The 26,737-nt window shown below is 76.6% G+C and overlaps 6 protein-coding genes across 6 annotated transcripts; 4 read left to right on the plus strand and 2 right to left on the minus strand.

The window, feature by feature from the left end:
* Positions 1 to 288: 288 nt before the first annotated feature.
* On the minus strand, positions 289 to 2,464 carry RPUSD3 (RNA pseudouridine synthase D3). Its single transcript, XM_067303651.1, has 9 exons — positions 2,421 to 2,464; positions 1,662 to 1,744; positions 1,541 to 1,585; positions 1,375 to 1,477; positions 1,175 to 1,282; positions 1,019 to 1,103; positions 811 to 937; positions 584 to 723; positions 289 to 507 (listed from the first exon to the last, which is right to left on the minus strand). The coding sequence occupies exons 1-9, from the start codon at positions 2,462 to 2,464 to the stop codon at positions 307 to 309; spliced, it is 936 nt and encodes a 311-aa protein (XP_067159752.1). The 3' UTR covers positions 289 to 306.
* Positions 2,465 to 2,522: 58 nt separating this feature from the next.
* On the plus strand, positions 2,523 to 4,171 carry JAGN1 (jagunal homolog 1). Its single transcript, XM_067303603.1, has 3 exons — positions 2,523 to 2,642; positions 3,058 to 3,164; positions 3,311 to 4,171. Exons 2-3 carry the CDS (start codon positions 3,076 to 3,078, stop codon positions 3,771 to 3,773), a joined length of 552 nt encoding a protein of 183 aa, XP_067159704.1. The 5' UTR covers positions 2,523 to 2,642; positions 3,058 to 3,075; the 3' UTR covers positions 3,774 to 4,171.
* Positions 4,172 to 4,435: 264 nt separating this feature from the next.
* On the plus strand, positions 4,436 to 8,531 carry IL17RE (interleukin 17 receptor E). Its single transcript, XM_067303652.1, has 16 exons — positions 4,436 to 4,537; positions 4,629 to 4,644; positions 4,838 to 4,993; positions 5,089 to 5,195; positions 5,289 to 5,412; positions 5,508 to 5,647; positions 5,762 to 5,830; positions 5,959 to 6,025; positions 6,116 to 6,303; positions 6,374 to 6,421; positions 6,505 to 6,550; positions 6,662 to 6,810; positions 6,899 to 6,967; positions 7,059 to 7,110; positions 7,190 to 7,291; positions 7,397 to 8,531. Exons 1-16 carry the CDS (start codon positions 4,436 to 4,438, stop codon positions 8,011 to 8,013), a joined length of 2,052 nt encoding a protein of 683 aa, XP_067159753.1. The 3' UTR covers positions 8,014 to 8,531.
* A 1,261-nt stretch (positions 8,532 to 9,792) lies between these two features.
* IL17RC (interleukin 17 receptor C) lies at positions 9,793 to 13,964 on the plus strand. The gene is made up of 17 exons (XM_067303604.1): positions 9,793 to 9,906; positions 9,987 to 10,008; positions 10,131 to 10,420; positions 10,880 to 10,991; positions 11,098 to 11,142; positions 11,343 to 11,485; positions 11,599 to 11,658; positions 11,811 to 11,865; positions 11,949 to 12,133; positions 12,217 to 12,267; positions 12,344 to 12,389; positions 12,500 to 12,621; positions 12,707 to 12,775; positions 12,846 to 12,903; positions 12,997 to 13,092; positions 13,171 to 13,209; positions 13,381 to 13,964. Exons 1-17 carry the CDS (start codon positions 9,817 to 9,819, stop codon positions 13,947 to 13,949), a joined length of 2,052 nt encoding a protein of 683 aa, XP_067159705.1. The 5' UTR covers positions 9,793 to 9,816; the 3' UTR covers positions 13,950 to 13,964.
* Positions 13,965 to 14,199: 235 nt separating this feature from the next.
* On the plus strand, positions 14,200 to 19,516 carry CRELD1 (cysteine rich with EGF like domains 1). Its single transcript, XM_067303653.1, has 10 exons — positions 14,200 to 14,373; positions 15,998 to 16,080; positions 16,158 to 16,268; positions 16,370 to 16,461; positions 16,581 to 16,757; positions 16,848 to 16,943; positions 17,236 to 17,319; positions 17,563 to 17,658; positions 17,747 to 17,890; positions 17,993 to 19,516. The coding sequence occupies exons 1-10, from the start codon at positions 14,200 to 14,202 to the stop codon at positions 18,211 to 18,213; spliced, it is 1,278 nt and encodes a 425-aa protein (XP_067159754.1). The 3' UTR covers positions 18,214 to 19,516.
* A 380-nt stretch (positions 19,517 to 19,896) lies between these two features.
* On the minus strand, positions 19,897 to 24,638 carry PRRT3 (proline rich transmembrane protein 3). The gene is made up of 4 exons (XM_067303654.1): positions 24,602 to 24,638; positions 22,628 to 23,653; positions 22,425 to 22,541; positions 19,897 to 21,781 (listed from the first exon to the last, which is right to left on the minus strand). The coding sequence occupies exons 2-4, from the start codon at positions 23,625 to 23,627 to the stop codon at positions 19,974 to 19,976; spliced, it is 2,925 nt and encodes a 974-aa protein (XP_067159755.1). The 5' UTR covers positions 23,628 to 23,653; positions 24,602 to 24,638; the 3' UTR covers positions 19,897 to 19,973.
* Positions 24,639 to 26,737: the final 2,099 nt, after the last annotated feature.

Below are 26,737 nucleotides of genomic sequence, written 5' to 3' on the forward strand. Positions count from 1 at the left end.
CTCCATGGCAGTGATGCACGGCGCGCACGGCTGCAGGCAGGAACCGGCGCCGCCGACATGAGGCAGTTGCCGCCAACAGAAACCGCTGGCAGCTCTGCCGCGCCGCGCTTGCCCGCTGCCGGGGGCAGAAAGCAGGCAGGAAAGCACCTGTGCGGTGGTGGCGGCGGTGGGGCCGGGGAACGGGGCCAGCTGCAGGCCAGGCTGCAGAGGCGGGAACGCTGCCGCCACCTGCTCCTCGGAGCAGCTTTTGCTGGCGTCGCGGGAAAAACAGAAGGCGCAGGGAGCAGCCCGGGCACAGAGCAGGCTTTAATGGGAGGGTGGGGGGGTTCCGCCGCCGGGGCCGGGCAGCCCCAGGAGGCGCAGGGTGCGCAGGAAGAAGGGGGGCGGCGGGGCCGTCAGCACGGCCCCCGGCAGCGCCAGCTGCTGCAGGTGCAGGTGCAGCGGGAGGCGGCGGCGGCGCGGCCCCGGCGCCAGCTGCAGTCGGCGCGCCAGCTCCTCGTCCAGCACCTGCGCGGGGAGCGGGGCTCAGCGCCGGGGGGCTGCGCGGGGGTCCCCGCGGCCCGCACCCCGCGAGCGCCGGTACCTGCGCGGGGGGCCGGGCGGCCTCGGTGGGCAGCAGGAAGGGCTGGCCCAGGACGCGGCCCACGCGGGCCGAGCGCTCGGGCTCGCCCAGCGCGGGGCACAGCAGCAGCGCCAGGTGCGCCAGGAGCTGCCCGGGGAAGGCTGCGGGGAGAGCGGCGCCGGCGTGAGGCGGGTGCCACCACCGCTGCCGTCCCCCCCCCCCCGCCCCGCGCCATCGCCGCCACCCACCTGTCTTGGGCTGCAGCTGCAGCAGGGCGCAGCCCCCCGCGGCGCCCAGCACCCGGTAGCGCGTCAGGGTTTTCTTCACCTCCTTCCGGGCCAGGCTGCCGCGCGACGGGGCCGCCACGGGCACCACCTGCGGCCGCCGCAGCCGGACGTCAGCCGCTGGCCATGGGCGCCGGACCCCCCCTCTCAAATTTGTGTCCCCCTGCCTTACCGACACGGTGTCACCGCACTGCTGCCGGCGCAGCCCCGTGCACACCTCGCCCTCGGGCTCCGCCGGGACCCCCACGGTGACAGCACTGCGGGAACGGGGGGGTCAGCCTGGGGATGGGGACCCCCCCCACACCCCCCTGCGGCAGCGGCAGCTCACCAGTACGTGGCGGGGTAGCGGCCCCTCCTGCGGGCTTGGGCGAAGAAGCGCTGGAGCTGCTCAGTGGCGCGGCGGCAGCCGGACAGGAGCACGAGGCCGGAGCTCTCCCTGCGGGAAGCGGGGTGGTGCGTGGGTGGGGGGGGCCACATGGCCACAGTCATCTGTGGGTCATCCCCCCCCCCCAGCCGCCCCCCACGTACCTGTCGGGAGCCTTGACCACGTGCAGCTCGGCCGGCAGCCCCAGGCGCCGGCTCAGCGCGGGCAGCAGCGCCGCCAGGCTCAGCTCCCCGCCGCCGCCGCCGCCTGCGACACCAGGGGCTCAGCGCCCGCCGGCCCCCCCGGCCCCCCCGGCCCCGGCGCACTCACCGCAGACGGGCAGCCCCGGCGGCTTGCTGAGCGCCAGCAGAGCTCCTGCGAGGGACGGCACGGGCTCAGCACGGCCCCCGCCGCCCCCCCCAGCCCCGGCCCCCCCCCCCCCCCCCCATACCTTCGCGGTGCACCACGGAGGCCTCCAGCAGCGCCAGCGTCTCCTCGGGGCCCCGCGGCCTCCCCGCGCCGGCCCGGCCCCCCCTGCGGCGCCGTGGCGGGGGGTCGGGGCAGCGCCGGGCCCCGCCGGCCCCTGGGCGCGTCCCCACGCATGCGGCTGCCCCCCGTGAACCCCCCACGCGTGTCCTCACGCCACGCCCCCCCCCGCACAGCCGTGCGCTGCCCCACGTGTGCCCGCCCCTGCAGGCCCACACGCCCGCGCCTGCCCCACACGTGTCCCCCACCTGCAGGCCCCCAGCACACGTGAGGGACCCCACGCGTGTCCCACTGCAGCCACGTGTCTGCCCCACGCGTGTCCCCGCCCAGCAATCTCACTCCCGCCCCCCCGCGCATCCCTGCCGCAGCTCCCCCAACACCCACGCGTGTCCCCACCCTCCCACACCCGCCCCCCCACGCGTCCCCGCCGCAGCTCCCCCAACACCCACGTGTTTCCCCGCCCCACGTCCCCCGCCCATCCCACGCGTGTCCTCACCACAGCTCCCCGCACACCCTCGCATGTCCCCGCCCCACATGCCCCCGCCACCCCACGCGCGTCCCCGCCGCATCTCCCGCACACCCACGCGCGTGCCCGCCCCACCCGCCCCACGCCGCAGCTCCCCGCACACCCACGCGCGTGCCCGCCCCCACCCCACGCGTTTCCCCGCCGCAGCTCCCGCGCGCCCCCGCCCCACGCGTGTCCCCGCCGCGCGCCCCCGCTGACCCTGCGGCGCGCGCCAGCACGCGCGCGGCGCTTCCCCCCGCCATGGCGCCACTGCGCCTGCGCGGGGGCGGGCCCGAGGGGACAACTTCGCAGCGGTCATAGAGCTTAGCTTCCGGGCGCGCAGAGCGGCCGGCGGTGCGTGACCGCTGGGGCATTCTGACAGGGGCAGCCGGGCCCATAGATAGCCGGAAGTGCGGGTAGAGCGGCCCGGCCCGGTGGCAGGTGGGGTGCGGAGGGGCGCGGCGGCCGGGCCGCGGCGGGGCGGGGGCGTCCCGGCGCCGGGGCTGCCACCGGGGGGGGGCATCCTGGGGCCGGGGCTGTCCAGCGAGGGGGAGCCCCGGGGCTGTGCAGGGAGGGGGGCCCCGGAGCCGGGACTGTCATCGGGGGGTGTCGGGGCTGGGACTGCCGCGAGGGGGGGGCCAGGGCCGGGGCTGCCGTGGGGGTCCCGGGGCTGCCACTGGGGGGATCCCGGGACCGGGGCTGTCCGGGGAGGGGGGCCCCGGGGCTGCCACCGGGGGGGGTTTCGGGACCAGGGCTGTCCAGGAAGGGGGGGTCCCGGGGCCGTCTGGGAGGGCCGGGGCGGTCGCAGGGTGTTGAGGGCAGGGTTCCAGTCCCGCCTCTGGCCGTGTCTCTGCAGGCAGCTCGTGGCAGCACAATGGCCTCCCGTGGGGGCCCCCGCGCCGCCGGCACCGATGGCAGCGACTACCAGCACCGGGAGCGCGTGGCCTCGCACTACCAGATGAGGTAGCGTCCTGCCCCCTGGGCCCAGCCCACCGCGGGGATCCCGGCACTCCTGCTGGGCCCTGACCCCTCGATGCGCCCCCCTGCCATGCTCTCCTGGGGCTCCGTCCCTGCCCACAGGTGCTCATGGCCAGTCTCTCTCTCTGCAGCGTGGCGCTCAAGTCTGAGATCAAGAAGCTGATCTACATGCACGTGGCCATCTGGCTGCTGCTGCTGGCCCAGATGTGCGTGGGGCACCTCAAGCTGCTGCCCCACGACCAGGTGGCCATGCCCTACCAGTGGGAGTACCCGTACCTGCTCAGCATCCTCCCATCCCTCCTGGGCCTCCTCTCCTTCCCCCGCAACAACATCAGTTACCTGGTGCTGTCCATGATCAGCACCGGCCTCTTCTCCGTGGCGCCCCTCATCTACGGCACCATGGAGATGTTCCCCATGGCCCAGCAGCTCTACCGCCACGGCAAGGCCTATCGCTTCATCTTCGGCTTCTCCGCAGTGTCTGTCATGTACCTGGTGGTGGTGGTGGCCGCGCAGGTGCACGGCTGGCAGCTCTACTACAGCAAGAAGCTCCTGGACTCCTGGTTCACCAGCACGCAGGAGAAGAAGAAGAAATGAGCGGGGCCGGGGTAGAGCATGCATGTGTGCCGCTCCCGGCCGCAGAGCGGGGCTGGAGCTCCGCGGCGCTCCTTTTCCGTCCTCGCCAGCCTCTGCCACCTCAGTGGGGACGTGCCGGGGGCCGCGGGAGGGACGGGGGGCGCTTGGGGCTTGCCGGCCTTGCCCAGGCTGCAGAGCTGTGGCGGGGACAGAAAGGAGGCAGCCCCCCCAGAGCGCGGGACTGCTCCCTCCGGCCCCCTCAGGGACCAGTGCAGGCAGGTGGCGCGGAGGCGGCGGCTGGCTCACGGAGGGTGCAGGAAGCCCCCCATCTCCGGAGGGGGGACATGCCGGTGCCTTTTCCCTGCCGCCCCCGGCCTCGCGTGTGTAGCGATACGGAAATAAAGGAGCCCGGGCCCGTGGCCGTGTGTGCGCCGTGCCGTGCCGTGCCGTGCCGCGGGGCAGTTTCTCACGGGGGCGGCGGCAGCGGCCGCCGCAACCAGGTCGCGCCGCCGCAACCAGGTCGCGCCGCCCCCGGGTGGCGCCCGTCGCCGCGGCGTCGGGGCGGCCGCACGTGCCGCCGGAGGAATGCGGCGGGGCCGGCCCGGGGAGGGGCGGCGCGGGGCGGGGATCCGGCCCCGGCGGTGGGGGCGGTGGCGGGAGGGCGCCGTGCGCCGCGCTCGGCCATGGGGCGCCCGGTGCCCCGCGCGCTCCTGCTCGCCGCCGCCGCCGCGCTCCTGCTCGCCGCGACCGCCGCCGTCACCCGCCTGCGGGTCTCCGCCAACTTCGTAAGCGCCGGGGGGCCGGGGAGGGCGGCGCGGGGGGCAGCGGGTCCCGGCGGCGGCGGCGGCGCGCTGAGCCCCGTGTCTTTGCTTGCAGGAGTGCCGGGCGAGCGGTGAGTAGCCCGGCGCCGGGGCGGGCGGCGTCCCGGGCCGGGAGCGGGAGCGGGGCGCGGGGATCCCGGTCCCCCGGCGCACGGGGCTGCCGGGGCACGGGAATCCCCCGGAGCTTCGCGGGGCACGGGGCTCCCCCGGAGCTTCCCGGGGGCCTGGGCTCCCGGCGCACGGCTCCCCTCTCCTCTCCGCCAGCCGACCGCGCGCTGAGCAGGCCCCGCTGCCGCCGGCCCGCCCGGCCCGGGCCGCCGCTGGAGCCGCCCGCCCTGGTGCTGAGCACGGCCCGCCTGTGCCGGCCCTCGCAGCCGTGCCAGCCGTGCCTGCGGGTGCGCCTGGCCCTCCCCGCCGCAGGTACGGGCAGCGCTCCGGGGCTGGGCACCCCGGCGGGACGCGGGGATGCCCCGGGCCGCCGGTGTCAGCGCGGGGCGCGGGCCGGTTTCTCGCAGGGCTCGGCGGCGTCCGCGGGCTGCAGCTCGACTTCCTGGAGCTGGACTCCAACAGGGCCGGCTGGCTGCAGGTGTGGAGGCGGCGCGGGGCGCAGGGCGGCTCGCCGGTGAGTGCGGCGCCCGGGGGCCGCGGGCCCGGCGGGCGGCGAGCCGGGCAGGGTGCTGGGGCGCCCGCGCCGCTCAGCCCCGGCTCCCCGCAGTGGCAGGTGCAGTTCGACTGCTTCCCCGTGGAGAGCGGGCAGCAGGTCCTCGTCTCCCTTCGCACCATCCCCGACCGGGGCTTGGCCCTCAGCCGGAGCCACCTGATTGCCGCCGAGCCACCGGGTGAGCAGGGCCCGGGGGCCCCCGTGCCCCAACCCCAGGCTGGGGCGCCGTGAGGTGGGACGCTGGAGCCGGGCTGAGCCGCGTGTGCTCCGCAGGGCCCGTCTTCACCCACACCTTGGTGCCCGAGGCGCGGGCCATCGAGGTGTCCGTGCCCCGCGGCCCTGCCCTCATGGTGCGGCTGTGCCACCAGCTGGCCCTGGAGTGCGAGGAGCTGCCCAGGCCCTTCCACCAGCAGGTACCGGCTCCCGCTGCCCCCAACCTCCCTTCTGCGCGCGTGCGGGGCCTGGCCGGGCTGATCCGGGGGGTCTCCGCGCTGCCGGCGAGCTCACGCCGCCTCCGGGCCCTGCAGGTGCTGGTGCCGGGGGGCCAATGCGTCTTGCTGCCGTACGAGTTCCTGGTGCCCTGCCTGTGCATTGAGGTGCGTCGCCGTCCCCGTGTCGCTGGCGGGGGGGGGGGGGTCTCTGCAGCTCCATGGCCCTCCAGGGAGGGGGCTCGGGCCCACGGCGGGGGTGCAGGCGGCTCTGACTGCTCCGCCTGCTCCCCCAGGCCTCCTACCCGCACCGCGACAGCCTGCGCAGCAAGAGGTGCCCCTTCCAGGAGCAGCCGGCGGCTTGTGAGTGGCAGCAGGCATGAAACGGGGGGGTCCCACCAGGGACGCGTCCCGTCCCGTCCATCCGTCCCCGGCTGACCCTGTTCCCCGCAGACGGCCCCGAGCTGTGGTCCTCGGTGCGCTTCCACGACTACAGCGCCAGCGGCAAGGACCAGATGGCGATGGTGCTGAGCGCCAGCTGCCCCCTGCGCCCCCGGGCCACGCTGTGCTGGAGGGAGGCGGCTGCCGGCGCTGCGCCCTGCCACGACATCCCCAACTCCACGGCCAGCGAGGAGGAGCAGGTGAGGGGCCCCGGCGCCCAGGGCTGTCCCCGCCGGGGCCCTGCCGCCTCTGACCCTCTGCCCCTGCCAGGCCTACACCCTGGACGAGGTGGACGTGCACCCCCAGCTCTGCTTCAGGGTAAGTCGGACCCCAAGGTAAGCGGAGGCAGGGGGTGACGGCAGCTCGCGCAGCCTCTCCGGTGACCTGCCGTCTCCCCCCAGTTCTCCTACGGGAACAGCAGCCACGTGGAGTGCCCCCACCGCCCAGGTGAGCCCCTCTCCCCCTCCCCGGCTGTGTCCCCCGGTGCCCCTCGTCCTGGCGGAGGGGGCCATGCTGCGCCGTGCCGGCCGCGAGCCCTCTCCCCGCCGGTCGCTGCAGAGACCGCCTGGAACGTGTCGGCGAGCGTGCAGGGGCCGCAGCTGCGCCTGCGCATCACCTCCAGCATCCCGGCAGCCTTCAGCGCGGCCCTGTGCCAGCCCCGGGGCGGGCAGTGCGAGCCCGAGTCCCCCGTCTACACGGTCACGCGGGTGAGCGCGGTGCGGCGCGGGGAAGGGGCGCGCGGGGGGAGCAGGGGCCCGGGCTGCGGGCGGCCAACGCGGCCTCGTGCTTTTGCAGGTGGAGGGCTCTGCCCCCGGGGAGCTGGCGCTGCTGCTGCCGATGCAGATCCTGGGCAGCTGCGTGCTGGTAAGGTCCCCGCGAGCCCCGCTGCAGTGGGGCACCCGCGGCACCGGCCGGGGGCCCCCGGTGCCCCCCACCCACCCCGCTCCCTCCCCAGGTGTGGCGCTCGGACGTGCGCTTCGCCCGGAAGCAGCTCCTCTGCCCGGATGGTGAGCGCAAGCCTGGGGACTGCGGGGACGGCGGTGGCGGCGGGGGGCGGGCGGCCCCCCCTCACCGCCCCTCTCCCAGTCTCTCGCAGGCACTTCGGGCTGCTGGGGCTGGCGCTGGCCCTGGGGCTGGTGGTCGCCGTCCTGCTCCTGAGCTGCTGCAGCACCTGGAGGCCGGCTGCCGGTGAGGGCCGCGGGGGGACCCCGGGCCGTGGGGGTCCCGGGGCCGGCGGCGTCCGGCAGCGGCGCCCCCGGGCAGGGTGCCAGCGGTGCCCCCTCTCGCCCGCAGGCGCCGCGGGCCGCGGGCCGGTGCTGCTGGTGTACTCGCCCGACTCGGAGGAGCACCTGGGGCTGGTGTGCGCTTTAGCGGAGCTGCTGCGCGCCGGGCTGGGCTGCGACGTGCGCCTCGACCTGTGGGAAGCGGGCGGCGTGGGGCGCCTGGGGGGGCTGCCCTGGCTCTACGCCCAGCGGGAGCGCGTGGGGCGCGAGCGGGGCACCGTGCTGCTGCTCTGGAGCCGGGGCAGCGCCCGGCTGTGGCGAGGCGCCGGGGCGCCGGGGGACACCCACGGCGTCTTCGGCGCCGCCATGGCCTGCCTGCACGGGGAGCTGGGGGCGGCGGGGGGCGCGGGGCGCCCCGGCGGCTGGGTGCTGGCCTACTTCAGCCGCCTCTGCAGCCCCCGCGACGTGCCCCGGCCCCTGCGGCCGCTGCCCACCTACCGCCTGCCCCGGGAGCTGCCCCGGCTCCTGGGCGCCCTGCGGGGTGCCCCCCGGGCTCCCTGGCGCCTCCGCGGCCGGGCCCGGCGCCTCCTGCACCGGCTGCTGGAGGCGGAGGGGAGCAAGGGAGCCGAGGAGGAGCCCCCCACGGGGTGCCCACGATTTGGACCCGGGGTGGCTGCTGGCACCTGAGCGCCAGCCCTGGGGCTGAGCTGGGCAGAGCGCGGGGTCCGGCGGGGCTGGGCTCCGGTGTTGTGGGCAGAGTCGCTGCTGCAGCCGCCCCGACGCCCCGGTGAGGGGCTGGTGCTGTGCGCCAAGGAGGACGGCTAGGCTGCACCGGGCTGGGGCTCGGGAGGGCTTTGCCCACAGGGTCCCTGGAGGTGACAGCGCAGCGGTGGAGAAGCAGGGCTGGAATCCCCACCACCGGGATGCACCACATGGAGCAGCGACGGCCGAGGCTGGGGAGCGCGGCGTTGGGACCAGCCAGTGCCTGGACACGGCCGGGCCAGGAGGGGAGGCGCTGCCCTGCGGCAGGGCGGAGGCAGCTCCGGTGCCCGCCTGGGAGGAGAGCCGGGGCCCCTGGGGCGCTGCGGCTGGGACTGGGGCCCGGGCGGCGCCGGAGGAGACGGGGTGGCGGGGTTCTTGCTCCGTTTCGTGGCTGCAGCTTTGTAAATGGGAGCAGAATAAAGGCAGCGGTTGCACCCTGCTGGGCCGGGACTCCGGGTGGCTCTCCAGGGTGTGGGGCGCAGGCGTGGGAAGCTCCCTGGGCCCTGCGCCCCATGGGGGGCTGGAGCCTGCCCGTGCCCCCCAGGCACAGCCGGAGCTACCCAGGGAAGCGCCGGGGCCGCCTTGTTCCCCCAGCAGGGCCCAGTGCCGTGGCACAGCTGGCACACAGCTGCTGCCACCCCGTGGCATGGGGAGACCCCCGCCGTGGGGCTTGCCGTGGGGCTGCCCCCGCAGTGGGGCTGTGCAGAGGGGGTGAGGGGAGCCCAGCAGGCTGCGGGTTCCCGTGGGCTGCGGCACTGCTACCACTCGTGGCCAGGGCCGGGCTGGGGGGCTGGGGGCTGCCGCCCCCCCCATGCCCCTGCCCTCGTGGGGAAGCTCCCTGCAGCCAGGCACGGTGCCGGCGCCTCTTCTCCCCACGGCTCCTGGGGGCCGGGAGCCTCGCCTGCCCCTCCTGCGCCCCCCGAGCCCCGTTCTCCCTGCAGCCCCGGCTCCTCCTGAGCTGCCGTCCCACGCTATGGGGCAGGCCTTGGCCCTGTGCCACACTGCTGTGGGGCGGGCCTGAGCCACGCGCTGGGTTATGGGGCAGCGGCTGGCCCTGTGCCACGCTGTGGGGCTGCCCTGAGCCATTGCAGCAGGCTGTGGGGCTGGTCTGGCCCTGTGCCACACTATGGGGCTGGCCCGGGCCACCACGCCGGGCTATGGGGCTGCCTGCACCGCTGCACCAAGCTGTGGGGCAGGCCTGACCCCGTGCTGCACCACCGTGGGGCTGGCCTGAGCCACCGTGCCAGGCCATGGGGCAGCCCAGGCCCTGTGCCCCACTGCTATGGGGCTGGCCTGGCCCCGAGCCACACCATGGGGCCGCCCCAAGCCACTGCGCCGGGCCCTGGGGCTGGCCCGTGCCCCACACGGCCATGGGGCTGGCCCGAGGTGCTGCGCCGGGCCGTAGGGCAGGCCTGGCCCAGTGCCCCGCCGCTGTGGGGTAGGCCCAGGCCCGTGCCTGGCCGTGGGGCCAGCCCAGGCCCCGTGTGGAGCCGTGGGGCGGCAGCGGCGGGCACAGAGCCCTCCCCGCGCCCCGTCCCGTCCCCGTCCCGTCCCCATCCCAATTCTGATCCCGATCCCGTCCCGTCCAGGCGCGGGGAGGCCCCACCCCGGGGCGGTCGCCGGCGCTGCGCTAGGACCCAGGTGTCCGGGAGAGGAGCAGGAAGCGGGAGCCGCCGGCGGCAGCGGCGGGGCCGTGGGGCGGGGGGCCGTGGGGCAGGGGGCCCCGCCATGGGGGCGCCGGGCCTGGCGCTGCTGGCGCTGGCGGTGCTGGCGGCCGGCGGGCGCTGCGCCCCCCGCGACGCCCTCGCCTGCTCCCAGGTGGGTCGGCCTCGCCGGGCGCGCGGGGGGCCGTGGGGCGGCCGTGGGGCGCCCCCCGCCCTGACCCCCGCCTCCCCCAGGGCCTCGCCTGCCGCCTGCTCGGTAAGTGCCGGGCGCCCCGAGGCCTGGCCGCCGGCCGCGCGCGACCCACGGCGCCGGGGAGCCCGTGCGACCCACGGGACCCACGGCGCGGCACCCCCCACCCTCCGCCTCTCGCCCCGCAGACGCGGACGTGCTGTGCGGCCTGGAGCCGCCGGGGCCGGGCCCCGGGTTGGCGCCGGCCCGGCTGCGGCTGGAGCCGGCGCTGCGCTGCGCGGGGGCCGCGGCCTGCTCGCCCTGCGTGCGCGCCCGCCTCGACCTGGCGCTGGAGCCCGGCGCCGCCGCCACCGCCGCCGCGGAGCCGCGCGCCGTCACCGGGCTCCTGCTGCTCTCGGGCCACGCGTACGCCTCGTCCCGCTGCGTCGCCGTGGAGGTGCGGGCGCTCCTGCCCCCCGGCCGCCCCGCCGGCACCCTGGTGCGTAGCGGGCGCGGGCAGCGGGGGGGTGTGTGGGGGGGGTCTGGGACGCGGGGACACCCCTGGGGCGCGGGGACGTGGGGCACCAGCGGCGCGGTGGTACCGTTCTCCACGGGGGCACGGGGGACGCGGGGTGCTGGCGGTGTGGGTCCTGCCATGCCTTCGTCTGCGTGTCCCCACGCTCCCCGGGCGTCTCCACGCGTGGGGATGCGGGGTGCGGGCGCAGGCGGTGCGGGTCCCGCTGGGCAGCGTGGTGCCCCAGCCCCGTGTGCCCTCAGCACCTCCCTACATGGGGACGTGGAGCGCAGGCGCCATGGGTGCCCGCTACGCAGTGCGATGCTCCAGCCCCGCGTGCCCCCAGCATCCCCGTGCGTGGGGACATGGGGAAGTGGGGACGTGGGGCTGTGGGGCGTGGGCGGCGCTGGCCCCGCTCGGCAGCGCCGTGGTTTTCCTGCCCAGGGCTCGGTGACGTTCCAGTGCTTCGAGGCGGCGCTGGGCTCCGAGCTCCGCGTCACGGCTTCCACCAACGCTCGCAGCCGCCGGAGGCTGAGCCAGAGCCACCGGGTGCCGGGTGAGCTCCCCGCGGCCCCGCGCGGACCCCGGCGGCCGGGCGGCTGGTGTGGCACTGCCTGCCGCGGCCAGCCCCGGCCTCCGCGTGACCCCCGCTGTTCCCACAGACTGCTCCTGGCCCAAGGCCCAGGCTGCCGTCCCGCAGTGCCAAGGTAGGTGCCCGTGCCCCCCGGCCCCGGGGGGGTTTCCGTGGCCCCAGGGCAGAGGGTGACCCCGGGGCCTGGCGGGATGCGGGGCTCCCCGCTGAGCCCTGCCGTGCCCTCGGGACCGCGCCGGTCCCCGTCCCCCGGCCGAGCGGGGGGCACAGGGGGGCTGGCGCGGCGCGGGGCGCCCTGAGCCGCGTGCCGCGCAGTGCCCCGGCTGCAGGTCTCGCGCGGCCCGAAGGAGGCGGTGGTGCAGGTGCACGAGGCGGCGGCGGCGGGGCACAACTACACCCTGCGCCTCTACCAGAACCGCAGCCACGGCGCCGGCAGCTCCAGGCGCACTGTGACGACGGTGAGCGCGGGCCTGCCCCAAACCCTTACCCTCCTTCCCCATGGCACTGCCACCGCCGCCGCCGTGGGGCAACTCGCCGTGGGGTGACCCACATGTCCCCTTCCCGGCCGCAGAGCGGGCCCATGAACTACAGCCTGCCGGCGGACGAGGTGCTGCCCTGCCTCTGCCTGCAGGTAGGCGCCCGGGCGGGCGGCAGCGGGGCGATGCCCCTCGTTTCAGTGTGCCCCACAGCACCCGCCAGGGCGATGGTTGCGGGGCGGCTGCCGGGCCCAGCAGGGGCAGCCTGGATGCCTTCCTCGGCCTTGCGGCCTCCTCTTCCCCCCAGGTGTGGCCGGAGATCCAGGACCCGCCGCGGGCCAGCTCGTGCCCCTTCTCCCATGGTACGTAAGCCGGCTCAGCGGGGCCGGGCACCGGGGTGCCCGCGGCAGGGGGCATGCCGACCCCTCTCCCCGTGCTGCCGCAGATGCCGAGGCCTGGGAGCGGCTCTGGGCCCGGAGCCGGCTGGTCCTGCACGTTGCTGGCGACTCGCTGACCTGCTCCGTCTCGGCCCCCTGCGACCTCCCCGCCGAGCTGGTGCCCTGCTGGCAGCCGGAGCCCGCCGGGCCCTGCCAAGCCCTGCCGCACCTGCGGCAGCCTGTCGCGGCGCAGGTGAGCCCGCGCGTCCCCGCGGGACTGGGGTGCCGGGACCCCCCACCTGCGCCCCGCCGCCAGAGCCTCCCTTCTCCCCGCAGGGACCCCAGGAGTTCGCGGCGCTGCGGCCGCACCCCAACCTCTGCGTGCAGGTAGGGCAGCCCCTGCCCCACCACCAGCCCCGCGGTGCCCGCCGGGGCCGCGCTGCTGAGCCGCTCTCCCCGGCAGGTGTGGAGCGGCGGGCAGGTCCGGCTGACGCAGTGCCTGTGGGACCGTGAGTACCGGCTTGGGCAGGGGCGGCGAGGGCAGTGGCGGCCCATGCCAGGGCTCCGGCCCCTGTGGCTGCGTGGCCGCAGACGAACCGCCGCCGTGCCCTGTCACCAGGAGCCCTGCCTGGCCGTGCGGACGACCTCCTGCTGATGGAGAGCCGGGGGCCCGGGGGGAATGTGTCGCTGTGCGCCCTGGAGCGGGGCGCCTGCACGCCGCTCGCCAGCTTCACCACCACGGTACGGCCCGGCCCAGCCCCGCAGGGCCCCCACGGCCGGCGGCCCCTGTGCTGGGGCACCCGCCTCACCCCGCGCTTCCTTGCAGGGCGCCAGCCGGCCTGGGCTGCTGGAGCCGCAGCTGCGGCAGGACGTGGCAGCGGGGCAGTGCATGCAGGTGAGCACAGGCCGCGGGGCGGCGGGGGGCACGGCCCTGGCAGTGCGTGACCGTCCCCATCCCCCCCCAGGTGTGGCACCAGGAGAACGGCACCAGCGTGGTGCTCTGGGCCTGCCCCCTGCACAAGTGTGAGTACCGGGACGGGCCTGGGGCAGTGGCGCTGGCACCACGGGTGCCCACGTGGGGCCGGTGGCGGGCGCTGAGCCCCCCCTGCCCTGCAGACCTGCACGCCCGCTGGGCGCTGGCCTGGATGGCGGCGCTGCTCTGCGCCACCTGCCTCCTGCTGCTGCTGCTGCTCAAGAAGGAGGACGTGAAAGGTGAGCGGGGACCCCGCGCCCGCCCCAGGGCCCCGCGGCAGCGCTGGCACGCGGGCTCACCCGCTCTCCTCCCTGCAGGCTGGCTGAAGACCCTGCGGGCTGACTGCAGCTCCGAGGGTGAGTGTGGCGCCGGGGCTGGCGGGAGGGAAGGGCCTGTCCCCGTCCCCGCTTGCTCCCCGCGATGGGGAGCCGTTGGAGCGCTGCTGCCGCCCCAGGACGGGCCGGTTCGGGGGCAGGTGTGGGTGCCGCCGGTGGGGCAGAGCTGGCGGCGCTGACAGTGTGGCGCAGGCCTGCCGCGCGGTCGGCGGGTGCTGGTGCTGCACGCGGCGGAGGCGTCGGCGGAGCGGGCGGCCTGCGCGCTGGCGGCGGCCCTGCGCCCGCTGGGGCTGGCGGTGGCGGCGGCGCCGGGCGGCGGGACAGCGGTGGCCGCCTGGGGGCCGCTGCCCTGGCTGCACGCCCAGCACCAGCGGGCGCTGCGGGGCGGCGACACCGTGGTGCTGCTGCTCTCGCCGGCCGCCGCCGCCGCCGCCCGGTGCTGGGACGACGACGGCACCGGCAGCGATGACGACGGTGACGACGACGGGCCGGGAGGCGTCGAGGGCGCGCGGCCGTGCGAGGCCTTCGCGGCGGCGCTGGCGTGCGTGGTGCCGGCGCTGGCGGCGGGCGGCGGGCGCTACGCGGTGGCGCGGCTGGAGGCGGCGGTGCCGGCGGTGCCGCGGGTGCTGCGCGGCGCCCCCGCCTTCGCGCTGCCCTCGCAGGCCGCGGCGCTGCTGCGGGCGCTGGCCGGGCCGGGCCGGCGGCGGCGCCTGGGGCCGCACGTGGCGCGGCTGCGCCGGGCGCTGGCGGACGGCGAATAAAGGGGCGCGCGCGCCCGCCCGGCGCTGCTGCGGCTGCTGCTGCTGCTGCTGCCTCCGCGCCGGCGCCGCGGGCCCTTTAAGGCGGGGCGGGGCGGGTTGGCCGCGGGCGGCGCGGGTTGGCCGCGGGCGGGGGCCCCCGCGTGACGCGCGCGCCCGGCGCGCTGCCGTTGGCTGGCGGGGGCCGAGGCGGTGCGCGGCACCACGTGGGCGCGGCGCAGGGCGGGGCGGGGCGGGGAGGGGCGGCGCGAGCATGGGGCGGCGGCGGCGCCTGGCGGCCGCGCTGCTGCCGCTGCTGCCGCTGCTGGGCCTCATGGGCGCCGCCGGGGGGGCCGCGGCCGCCGGGGCCTCCGAGGCCGGGGCCGGGGCCGGGGCCGGGGCCGAGCCGTGCCGCGCCTGCCGCGGCCTCGCCGACAGCTTCAGCAGGGTGCGGGGCCGCCGCGGCCGGGCGCGCGGGGGGGACGCGGCCGGGGGGCGGCGCGGTTGGGGGGGACGCGGGGGAGGACGGGGCCTGTGCGGCTGGGGGGCACTGGGGGCATGGGGAGCACTGTGGGGTGAGGGGGCCCGTGGGGCTGGGGGACACGGTGTTGGCACTGGGGGGTGGCGGGGTGATGCAGCCCGTGGCATGGGGGGGCACGGGTGACACTGGCAGGGGGTGATGCGGCCTGTGGGGCTGGGGGACACAGGGGGACACGGGCAGGGGTGATGCTGGGGGGGATGACACAGCCATGGGGCTGGGGGACATGGGGGTGACACGGACAGGGGGTGACGCTGCGGGGGATGGCACAGCCCATGGGGTTGAGGGACATGGGGGTGGCACCGGGAGGGATGACACAGCCCATGGGGCTGGGGGACATGGGGGTGGTGCAGGCATGGGGTGGCACTGGGGGGGATGACACAGCCCATGGGGCTGGGGGACATGGGGGAGACACGGACAGGGGGTGACGCTGGGGGGGATGGCACAGCCCATGGGGTTGAGGGACATGGGGGTGGCACCGGGAGGGATGACACAGCCCGTGGGGCTGGGGGTCATGGGGGACATGGGGGTGGTGCAGGCATGGGGTGGCACTGGGGGGGATGACACAGTCCATGGGGCTGGGGAACATGGGGGTAACACAGGCTTGGGGTGCCAGTGGCACGAGTGACACAGCCCATGGGCTTGGGGGACGTGGGGTGACACAGGCAGTGGGTGGCACTGGGGAGGATGACACAGGAGATGGGGTTGGGGGACACGGGTGGGGGTGCCAGTGGCACGAGTGGCACAGCCCAAGGGATTGGGAAACACAGGGGTGGCACTGTGGTGTTTGGGGTCCAGAGGTGACACAATTCCTGGTGTGGGGGGGGACACGGATGACCCTGAGAGGGATGACGCAGGACATGGGGCTGAGGGACACAGGGGTGACATGGGCATGGGGGGACACTGGGAGGGATGGTGCAGCCCATGGGGCTGGGGGGACACGGGTAGGGGGTGGTACTGCGTGGGGTGGGTGGCCTGGGGGTGACACGGTGCAAGGGTATGGCAGGGGCATGGGGACACCTGGGGGGGATATGGTCTGTGGTGCGGGGGTCCCGCAGGTGACACAGGCATGGGGGGACGTGGAGCAAGGAGGTCAGGGGTAGCATGGCTCAGGAGTGACACGGTTTGGGGGGGGTGGGGGGGAGGTGACAGAGGCAGGGGGTGACGCAGCCCATGGCATGGGGGGTGACATGAGCAGGGGGGTGGCCCGGCTCATGGGTGACATGCCCCGTGGCAGGGGGACAGCTGGGGGTGACATAGCCTGTGGTCTGGGGGGCCCGGGGGTGACATGAGAAGGTGTGACATGTCCTGGGGGGGGGCTAGTGGGGGACAGGGAGCCAGGGAGGTGACACAGTCCCCCTGAGGCAGGGTGACATGACCCCAAGAGGGTGATATTGGCAGGGTGGAGGGACTGCACATGAGACCTGCGGCGTGGGGGGGGGGGACACAGCTTGGGGGGGGGGTCCTGGGTGCGACGGTGCCGGGGGGCAGCCGGGGGGGGCCCACGAGTGCCCTGCCCGCCCCGCGCGCCCAGGGCCTGGAGCGGACCGAGCGCGAGGGCTTCGGCGGGGGCAACACGGCCTGGGAGGAGGAGAAGCTGGCCAAGTACAAGCACAGGTGAGCGGGGGCGCGGGGCGGTGGGGGGGGGGGGGACCCACGCGGCCCTCCCCGCGCTGACCCCCGCCGCCCCGCAGCGAGACCCGCCTGCTCGAGGTGCTGGAGAGCGTGTGCGCGCCCTCGGACTTCGCCTGCCACCAGCTGCTGGAGCGCAGCGAGGAGCACGTGGAGCGCTGGTGGTTTCACGAGTGAGCGCGGGGCAGGGCACGGGCACGGGGACGGGGCTGGCGTGGCCCACGGCACCCCGCGGCCATGGGGCGGCCTGAGCGCCCTGTCCCCGTGTCCCCAGGCGGCTGCAGCATCCCGACTTCTTCCAGTGGCTGTGCATGGACAGGCTGGCGCTGTGCTGCCCCGCCGGCACCTACGGCCCCGACTGCCTGCGTGAGTTGCTGGGGCGGCTGGCGGGGCGCCCCGCACCCCCCCGCTCGCGGGGTGCAGGCTGCCCGGGGTGGGGGGCTGCCCCGTCCCGCCTCGCAGCCGGCCGCTCCGTCTCCGCGCAGCCTGTGCCGGCGGGCCCCAGCAGCCCTGCAGCGGCAACGGCAAGTGCGACGGGGACGGGACGCGCCGCGGCACCGGCCTGTGCGTGTGCAGCCCGGGCTACGGCGGCCCCTTCTGCTCCGAGTGCGGCGACGGCTATTACGAGGCGTCGCGCAACAAGAGCCACCTGGTATGTGCCGGTAGGTAGGGGCTGCATCCGGAGGGGGCGCTGGGCCGGGGGGGCAGCACCGCCCTGCCCGCGCCCACGGCCGCGCTCTCCCGCCTTGCAGAGTGCTACTGGGCCTGCGGGCGCTGCACGGGGCCCGAGGACTCCAGCTGCCTGCGCTGCAAGCGGGGCTGGGTGCTGCACGAGCACCGCTGCATCGGTGAGTCCCCGCCGCGCGCCGGCCCCGTGGGGGGAGCTCGGCAGGGCAGGTGGGGGTGCGGGGTGGTTTCGGGTGTGGGAAAGCTCTGCCTGTACCTGCTGCATGCGGGGCGGCACAGGGGAGCAGAAGCTGCACAGGCTTTTGGTGCAGCCTCTGCTCGGCGGCGCCGGATGGCAAGGTCCGGGCTGCTGGCTGGGGTCAGGGCGCCGAGCGCCAGGGGGCTGCGTTTGGGACCGTGGGCACAGCGGGGCCGTCCCCCCGTGCGCCCCGCTCACTGCCCTCTCTCCCGCAGACATAGACGAGTGTGGCACGGAGATGGCGCACTGCCGAGCCAACCAGTTCTGCGTCAACACAGAGGGCTCCTACGAGTGCCGAGGTCAGGCACGTGCGAGGGGGTGTCTGCGCCGCTGCCGCTGTCCGGCGCCCCGTAACGCATGCGCGAGCACCCGCGGGAGACCTGGCCCTTGTCCCCCGCCTGCTCGGGCACCGCGAGCCCACCGGGCTTTGCCAGTGCCGGTTGCTGGGCTGGAGAGGGACTTTGGCCCGTAGATCCCCGGGGGCGGCGTCTGTCTGTCCGTGCCCGGCCTGGCAGCGATCCTCAGCGCTCTCCCCTCTGCAGACTGCTCCACAGCCTGCATCGGCTGCATGGGCGCGGGGCCGGCCCGCTGCAAGAAGTGCAACAAGGGCTACTGGCGGGACGGAGCCAAGTGCCTCGGTGAGTGGCCTCCCCCGGGCTGGGCCGGGCCGGGTGGGCTGGGCGCTGCCCCGTCCCCGCCGGCTGAGCCCTGCCTCCCTCTCCGCAGACGTGGACGAGTGCGCCGGCGCCGAGGAGCCCGTGTGCACCGGGGCGCAGGAGGTCTGTGAGAACACGGAGGGCAGCTACCGCTGCGTGTGCGCCCCGGGCCACGTCCGCAGGGACGGGCAGTGCGTGGAGGACAAGCCGCCCGGTATGGCCTGACCCGGGGGTCCTGGGGAGGGGGGGGCACGGAGGGCAGCAGGGGGGCTCTGCGCACCCCTCTCGCCCGTGCCCACGCGCGCCGTCCTCGCAGACGCCCCGGAGAAGGGCTTCTTCGACGACGTGACGGAGGACGAGGTGGTGGTGCTGCAGCAGATGTTCTTCGGCATGGTGATCTGCGCCCTCGCCACGCTGGCCGCCAAGGGCGACATGGTCTTCACCGCCATCTTCATCGGGGCCGTGGCTGCCATGGCCGGCTACTGGCTCTCCGACCGCGGCGACCGCGTCCTCGACGGCTTCATGAAGGGCAGATAGCTCCGGGCATGGCCGGGGGCAGGCTCGGCCCCACCGCTCAGGCCGGGGCACAGGGCTCTCGGAGCAGGGCTGGCTCCCGAGGCCAGATCCTGTGCGCGATGTGCTTGGGGCTGCACCTGCCCTGCATGAGACCCCCAGCCCCCCATTAGAATAGGATCTCGCCTCTCCCCCCGTCCTGCAGAATGAGCACTAGGGGCCTGGGCCCTCCATCCCTCCCTCCAGGGATCCCGCATGGATCCCCCCTCCCGCAAGCGCAGCCATGCCGAGCTGCTTGGAGCTATGGGCCTGGGGGCACAGCACGCTGCTCCCAGCCGCTACGTGCCGGAGGAGAGGGCCGGCCCTGGGGGATGCGGGGTGGGTCGGAGAGGCAGGTCGGATGCTTTGACACCACCGTGTGCTGGGGAAGGTGGTGCTGGGAGAGCTCAGACCTGCCGCCTGCCCAGGGCGTCCCCCGAGTCGGGGCTCCCGGTGCCTCGGGAGCCTTCTGGGCACCTGGGCTGTCGGTGCTGTCGCAGCCCCGACGCGGCTGGGACGGGTGCTGGGAGCAGGCAGCCGAGCTGGGACCTGCCGTGTGGGCACCCGGGCCCCTGCGGTTCAGATTTTCCCGGGGCAGAGCCTGCTCCGGCAGAGCCGGGCGGCAGAGCTGGCCTCGTGGGGCCTGCAGGCCCCGAGCAGACAGAGTGCCACGGGGCCGGGCGCCCCAGCCCAAAAGCCGAGGGAGGTGTGTGCTGGGGGGGGAGCATCGTACGTGCTCCCTGATGGGGAGTGGGGAGGTGCCGAGGCACCAGCCCAGGGAGTCTGCGGGCCCCCGAAAATGCTGCGTATTGCCCTGTGCAGCCCTGCCGTGCTGGGAGCTGGGACGAGGGCAGGCTCGGAGCCGGGGCCGTGCGGAGGGAGCGGTGGCCGCGGCTGAGGCTGAATGCTAAGAGTTTAGGGGAGCTGCAGAGCTGTGTGGTCACCCGGGGGCTGGGTCCTGCCCCACGGCCGGGGAGCTGCACTGGGCCCTGTCCCAGCCCCGGCTGGCTTTGGCAGAGGCGATACCTCGCGCTGCCCCCGACCCCCAGACCCTCCTGCCCGCGTCCCCCGGCCCCGGGGCAGAGCCCTTCTCCCCTCCCTGCTCCTGGCCCCGGGCAGGGGGAGGGCGGCGGGGGGAGCCCCGGGCCGCGGCCCCTCGCTGCCCGGCCCTGCCCCGTGCCCCGGGGGTCCTGCCTGCTGCATGAATGTGCCTGTCGCATTTGTCCGTCGGGGTGTGTCCATCTGTCCGTGTTGTCCATATCTCAGGAAATAAAGCTCTGCACCCCCAGCCCGGCTGCTCGCCGCTCTCTGGGGCCCGTGGGAGCCGGGGGGGGGCACGGGGCTGGGGGTGAGTCTCGGCCAGCCGCTCTCCCCACGGCCGGGTGTCAGTCCAGCCCCGGGCATCAGTCAAGGCCACAGGGCCGCGATCTTGTGACATAAACTTTTATTTCTCTCTTTTGGCACAAATAGACCTGGCTGAGACCAGCTCCCCCCTTCCCTGTGTCCAGCCCTGCGCGCGGGGGGGTGCTGGGTCTCGGGGCCCCACGGACACCCCCGCGGGGCCGAGCGCCACCACCGCTGGGCCCTCGCCGGCACGGGACGCGGCTCTGCCAATCTCCGCGGAGGTCGGGGCCGCACCGTGCAAAACGTGGCTGGGGAATTGGGGGGGGGGGGGGGGCAAAAAGAAACCAAACCCAGGAAGGTAGAAGGAGGGGCCGGGCGGGGGCCGGCGGCGCGCGCCCGGCTCACAGCTCGATGGTGTCGCTGGAGAGGCTGCGGGAGTCCACCTGCTTGCTGAGCGCCAGGAAGCTGCGGCGGGCCTCGCGCTCGGAGTCGGGGGGCTGGGGGGCGGCGGGGGGGTCCGGGCGGGCGAGGAGGGGCGCGCGGCTGGGCGCCTCGTCCGGCGGCAGGCTCTCGGGCGAGGAGAGCCCGTGGCGCCAGGGGTTCCAGCTGATGTGCAGCGAGCTGCTCTCCAGGGAGCTGGCGGAGGTGGCGGCGGCGGCGGCGGCGGGGGGTGGCCGGGGGGCCGCCAGCTCGGTGAGCGAGCTGCAGCGTGCCAGCGAGCCGGGCTGGGGGCCGGCGCGCAGCGAGGTGCCGGAGCCGCGCCGCGGCCGCCCGAAGAGGCCGTCGCACAGCAGGTGCTGGCGGCACAGCGCCTGGTCGATGCTGCGGCGCAGGTCGATGGGCGACGGCGGCCGGAAAGCCAGGTCGCCCAGCGAGGCGGCCGAGCCCCGCTCCAAGCACAGGCTGGCGTAGGAGCGCGCCGCCGCCGCTGCCGCATTGGGGCACTTGGGGCTGAGTCCCGGGGCCGGCGCGGCGGCCGCCCAGGCCTCGTTGCTGTCCTTGAGCGCCCGCAGCGGCAGCTGCTCGGCCGGGTTGCGGATGAGGCTCTTGCTGATGTCGCTGGCGGGCGGCCGCTCGGGGCCGGCGCCGGCCCAGTCGTAGCAGTTGTTGGGGTACTCGGGCGCCGCGGCCTTGCGGGAGGCGCAGAAGTACCGCAGCGCCTTGGCCCAGCAGGAGTGGCCGGCGGCCCCGCCGCGGCGGCGGTGGCTGCGGCGGCACAGCGGCTCGGCGGCCGCCGCCAGCAGGGCCAGGGCCACGGCCAGCTCGCCGGCCCGCAGCCACAGCTGGGCGGCCCAGCAGGGCCAGGAGAAGCGCCCCGGCGGCCCCAGGGTGCCCCAGAGCCACAGGGCGCTGTACAGCTGCAGCCCGCAGCACGGCAGCCCCAGCGCCGCCGCCGCCGCCAGCGCCCGGGCGCCCCGCCGCAGCCCCGGCGCCTCGCCGCTGCCGCCGCTGCCGCCGGGCCCCCGCAGCACCCGCCAGCACGCCCGCAGCCCCGCCAGCAGCAGCAGGGCCCCCGCGGCGCAGCTCAGCGCGTGCAGCGCCAGCCCCACCGCCGGGCTGAGCCGCGGCGAGAGCAGGTCGGCGGCGCCCAGCGCCCCGCTCTGCAGCGCCGCCGCCGCCCCCAGCGCCGGCAGGCTCCGCAGCTGGGGCGGCAGCAGCCGGAGCTGCGCCAGGCGCTGCAGCCGCTGCAGCAGCACGGCGAAGGCGGCGAGCAGCAGCGGGAAGGGCGCCGTGGCCAGCAGCAGCACGGCCCGGGGGGGCAGCCGGCCCCGCGCCCCGTAGGGGTCCAGCAGCAGGAAGGCGGCCCGCAGGGCGCCGGTGGCCAGCAGCAGCCCGTGGGCAACCAGGACGTGGGGCAGGTGCGGGGGGCGCAGGGCCGGGGCGCCCAGCAGGGCGGCCAGGCAGCCCAGGCTGAGCAGCAGGAAGAGGGCGGCCGAGCCGTAGACGTGGGCGTCCCAGGCGAGGCTCAGCGTGCGCCGCAGCTCGGCCCAGCGCGGCCCCGTGCCGTTGCCCCGCGGCGCGCTGCAGGCCCCCCCGGCCGGCGGGCACGGCGCGCTGGGCACCGGGGCCGTGGGCGGCGCGCTGGGCTCCCGCTCCGGCGCGGCGGGACGCGGCAGGGCTCGCTGCGTCGTCACCCGGATGAGCCCCCGGCGCCACGTGGACGAGGGGGCCGCGGTGCTGGGGCCGGGCGGCCGCGTCCCAGTGGTATCTGCGGGGTGGGGGGGGAAGCAGGGGGTCACGGGGATGGGGGGAGCACGTGCCTCCCGCGCACGCGGCTCCGTGCCCCCGGCCGCGTGAGCCCCGCGCGCGCCCGCCCGCCGCATCCCTGCTGCTATAGCAACCTGCATCGCGCGGCACGGCGGCGCGTGGGCCCGCTGCGACGGCCTCCCGCGGCCCCCTCCGGCGCGGCCCCCCCCCGCCCGGCCCTCGCCGCACAGGCACCCACCAGCCCCGGGGGGGGGGGGGGCAGAGCCCTGCAGCGCCCAGCACCACCCCAGGGGACCGCAGCAGGACGCCTTGCCGGCCGGGGCCATGTGTCCCCATGCCCGGTGCCAGCTCCTGGGGGGGTTTGGGCTGGGCAGGACCCCCGGGGTTGGGGGGCGGCAGGGCCTTGGCGCAGCCCCGACCCCCTGGGAAGCCCCCACCCGCTGGGCACTTGGCCCTAACCCCCGCGGGCAGTAGATTAGGGCCATCGCCGGGCACAATCCTGATTGAAGGTGTCACCGCGTCCCGGCCAGGCGGCCCGGGATAGCTGCTGTCCCGTCCTGTCCTGTCCCCCCCCTGCCCACCCTGTCAGCACCAATCCCTGGGGATCCCACCCAGGAAGGGGGTCGCCCACCGCCCCGCGTCACCTGAGCGCCTGGGGCCGGGCGTCCCTGTGGCGGGCACGGCCTCCTCGGTGGCATTGGGGGGGCTCACGGCGCCCCGGACGCGCTGCGGGGAGCCCAGCTCCTCCTCAGGCACCGTCCCTGCGGGAGAGGGGAGAGCCAGGCGGTGGCACCCGCGGGGGCCGGTGGCCGCCGTGGAGGGGTGCAGGCGGGTGCCCCGCTCCTACCTGCGCGCAGGGTCCCGGGGGCGGCCGTGCCGGGGGCGGGCGGCGCTGCGGGGCCGGTGCCGAGGGCAGGCCCGGCGGTGGCCCGGGGCGGCGGCGTCCCCGTCGGCATGGCGTCGGCGCGCGGGGCGGCGTGCCCGGCGGTGGTGTTGCCGAGCGGGGCCCTCCGCGTGCTCCGCTGGTGGGCCGAGAGCCCCGGCGTCCAGGTCTCAGCCCTGCCCTCGGGGGCCGCCTGCCCCGCTGCCCCCAGCGCCCAGCCCGGGGGGCCGGGGGCCGCCGGCTTGGCCGACAGCGGCAGGACAGAGCTCGGTGCCGCTGTGGAGCCAGGGCCAGCGCGGGGACCCCTGGGTGGCTCTGCGTGCGTGGGCTGGGGGACGGGGACCCAGCGCGGGGGGCCGGTGGAGGGGCCCAGCGGGACCGTGCTGGCCAGCTGGCCCCCGGCTCCCCGCACACTGGCTTTGGCTGTCCCCACCGCCACCGCCGCTCCCGGCACGGGGCGCAGGGCGATGGTGGACACGGTTGGCCGGGGGCTGGCGGTCCCCACAAGGGACGGGCCGTGGCCTGGCCCGGCTGGCCCTGGGGAGCCCGGTCCCACGTCTGTGGGCACCGCGGAGGGCATCCGGGTCTCGATCCGGCGTCCGGCCTGGCCCTTGGCCTCCCGTCCTCGCCAGGCGATGAAGGGCTCCTCCACCACGTCCGGGGCTGGGTCACCGTCCCTCCAGGCCCCAGTGCCAGCGCTCGCCAGGGTGGCCACCGTCCCCAGCGCCTGCAGGGGGTCATCAGCCCCCCAGGGCCACGGCGGCACGGGCACCTCGGTCACAGCCCCCAGCAGTGGTGGCGGTCGGGACCACCGTGTGGGGCCAGCGTCCCCCCAGCGCTCGCTGTCCGGGTCCCCGGCGCCGCTGAGCTCCCCCGACGTGTCCTGGAGCAGGGGGCGGCCGGCCGCAGCGGGGACCCCAGCGGCCAGGAGCAGCCCGCAGGTGACGAGCCGCGCGGTGGCCATGGCGAGCGCCCAGCCTGCCCTCGGCCCTGCGGGAACAGCGGGGCGGGGGGTGAGCGGGCCCCCACCACCACCGGAGCCGGGGAGGCGCCTGCACGCTGGCAGCCGCGCGCGGAGGCCGGCAGTCGCGCTGTTCCCACGCACGCGGCGCCCTGAGTCACCGTGGGCACCGCGTCACCCCGCCATCGCCCCGCGGGCACGTGGCACCTGGCACCTCTGCGCCACCAGCGGGACTCGGGGGGCTCTGAGCCAAACCCCCGCGGCCCCCGGCAGGGCCCAGGCGCCCAGGCAGCCGAGCGGGGGCCCACGCAACCCGCTGCCCAGCACGGCTGGGGACGGGAGCCGGTGGCCGTGCTGTCCCTCCTCCCGGCTCTCCCCGCTGCCTCTTCCCAGCTGTCCCCGTCCCCAGCTGTCCCTGGCTCGGGCCCCGTCCCTGTTCCCCGGTGCCCGGTGGCCCGTTCCCAGCTGCCGCTGATTCTGGCGGTCCCCGGTCCCAGCCGTCGCCATCCCGTGTCCCTGGTGCCGGCAGTCCCCATTCCTGGTGTCCCTGTCCCTGCTGTCCCCATCCCCGCTGTCGCTGTTCCCGGCGTCCCCGGCGTCCCCCGCGGTCCCCGCGCCCCGTTCACCTTGGCGCGTCCCCGGCGCATCCCGCGGGGATGCTCGGCCCGGCCCGCCGCGCCGCCGCCGCCGCACACGCCGCTCCGCTCCGCCCTACCGGGCCGGGCCGGGCCGGGCTGGGGGCCGCGGCGGCGGCGGCGGCGGCGGCGTCCCCGCGGCGGTGCGGGAGCGGCCGGGGCGCGCTGCGGGGCAGCACGGCCGGGCCCGGTGCCGGTGCCGGTGCCGGTGCGGTGCCGCAGCCCCGGGACCGCCGCACCGAGCGCGCCGGGCCGGCCCCGGGTCAGCCCCCCCGCCGCCCCCGCCGCCGCCGGGAGGCCCCGGTGCCGGCCGCGGCCCGCCGCAGCCCCCCGCCCGCTGACCTGCCGCTGCCGGTGCCGCTGCCGGTGCCGCTGCCGCTGCCGGTGCCGGGCTCTGCGGCGCAGCGGGCGGCGGCGGCGGCGGCAGCCGGTCACGCGCCGCCCCGAGCCGCGGGCACCCGCGCCGGGAGCCCGCCTGGCCGGGGGGCGGCCCGGGCCGGGGCGGCGGCGGGGCAGCGGCTGAGCGCGGGGGCAGGTCCCCGGGGGCTGGTCGGGGGCAGGTCCTGCTCCCCATGGGGCAAGTCCCCGTGGGACGGGGCAGGGGCAGGTCACTGTGGGGCAGGGCGGGACAGGGCAGGGCAGGGGCAGGTCCTGGTCCCGGTCCCTATGGGGCAGGCCCCGTGGGGCTCGTGTGGGGCAGGTCCCCGTGGGGCAGTCTCCATGGGGCAGGCAGGGTGGGGGCAGGCCCCCTTGGAGCACGGCTGGAGCAGGGGCAGGTTTCTGTGGGGCAGAGGCAGGTGCCCAAAGGGCAGGCAGGCAGGCAGGGCAAGGACAGGTCTCTCTGGGGCAGGCGCAGGTCACTGTGGGGCAGGGGCTGATCCCTGTGGGGCAGGACAGGACAGGGGCAGGTCCCTATGGGGCAGGTCCCCATGGGGCTCATGTGGGGCAGGTTCCCATGGGGCAGTCTCCATGGGGCAGGCAAGGCAGGTGCACCCCATGGAGCAAGTCTGGGGCAGGGGCAGGTCCCAGTCGCCATGGGGCAAGTCGCCACGGGGCAAGACACCAGGGGAGGCATAGGTTCCCCATGGGGCAGACAGGGCATGGGCAGGTCCCCATGGGGCAGGCAGGGCAGCGCAGGCCTCCCACCGGAGAAGCTGGTGTGGTGAAGCACTTGCTCTTGTGGCACCCAAAAACAAGGGCTGTTGCAAAAGGCAGGCCCACGGCAGCCCCAAGGCCAGGAGGGATGGGCTGGGGGCACTGCCCTGCGTGGCGTCCCCGGGAAGGCCCTTGCTGCCCCACGCTGCTCCACACCTCCTGCCCTGCCCCGGGCACCGGGACGCTGCAGAGCCCCAGCAGACGCAGGGCTAATGCCAAGAGCGGGGTAATTAGCTAACAAGCACAGCTGGGTCCCTGCTGCGACTTGATTTGGGATCTTGGCACGGTGACGGCACGGCGCAGTGAGAGCCACGTGGGGCTCTGCTGTCGCGCATCCCCGAGCAGCCGGGGCGCCCGGCCCGTGCCCCCGGAGCAGCGCTGGCGGCAGCGCACCGCCTCGCCTGCCCCCCAGCTGCGGGCGAGCGGAGCGGGTGGCATGGGGCTGGCTCCCGGAGCCCCGCGGCACTCGCTTCCTGGGCATCGTGCCGCGCGTCGCCCAGGCCCAGCCAGCTCGTTGCAGGTGCACGGCGCCGGCGCCGCAGCTCTCGCCTCCTCGCTTTGTGCAACCCACCCGCCGCTCGAATCCTCCCAGGACGCTGCCCCGGGGCAGCAGGGCCCGCCCGGGCGCAGCCGGCTGCCTGGGCGCTGCCGCTGGTGCCGTTGGCGCTGGCGGGGAACGCCGGGCTGATCCAAGGGGTGAGCGCGCTGTTGCCTTCCTAATCCCTGCTCTGGGGCAGCCGGACATCGCAGCAACTGCAGCCCCAGCTCCGGCATCCCCAGGTGTCCCCAGTGCATCTGCCACCCTGGTCCATGGAGCGGGGGGACAGGTCCCATCCTGCTCCATCCACAGGTGGTGCGGGGCATTTCCGGACCCAGGGGCTGCTGTGCTGCTGCCCGGCAGGGGCGCGAAGCCGAGGGCAGCCAGCCTGGGAAATTCAGGCCATGCCAGCGCGCCGGCCCCCACAAAGCACGTGGGTCGGGCAGCTAATCCCAGGGATTAGTGCCGGGGAGGCAGCATGGGGGCAGAGCCGGGGGCCGTGGCCAGCCCCGTGCACTCTCCGCCGGCAGCGTCGGCGCCCTGCGGGGCAGCCAGCCGGCCCCCCACTGCCACGGCCGGTGGGGCAGCGACAGCCCGTGGGGCCAGCTGCGCCCCGCGCGCAGCAGCCCCTGCTCTCCGAGCGCCCGGCGCGGGCGAAGCGATGACATTTACCCGTCCCTCCGTGCCGTCAGCGCTTCCGCCCTTTGCCAAGTGACTCACTGGCGGACGAGGAGATTAGAGCCCGCTCGGTGCAAAGCCGCCGTCTGGCTGCCTGCGACGCCACG

The sequence above is a fragment of the Apteryx mantelli genome, chromosome 12, assembly GCF_036417845.1.
Source record: "Apteryx mantelli isolate bAptMan1 chromosome 12, bAptMan1.hap1, whole genome shotgun sequence".
Lineage (NCBI taxonomy): Eukaryota > Metazoa > Chordata > Aves > Apterygiformes > Apterygidae > Apteryx > Apteryx mantelli.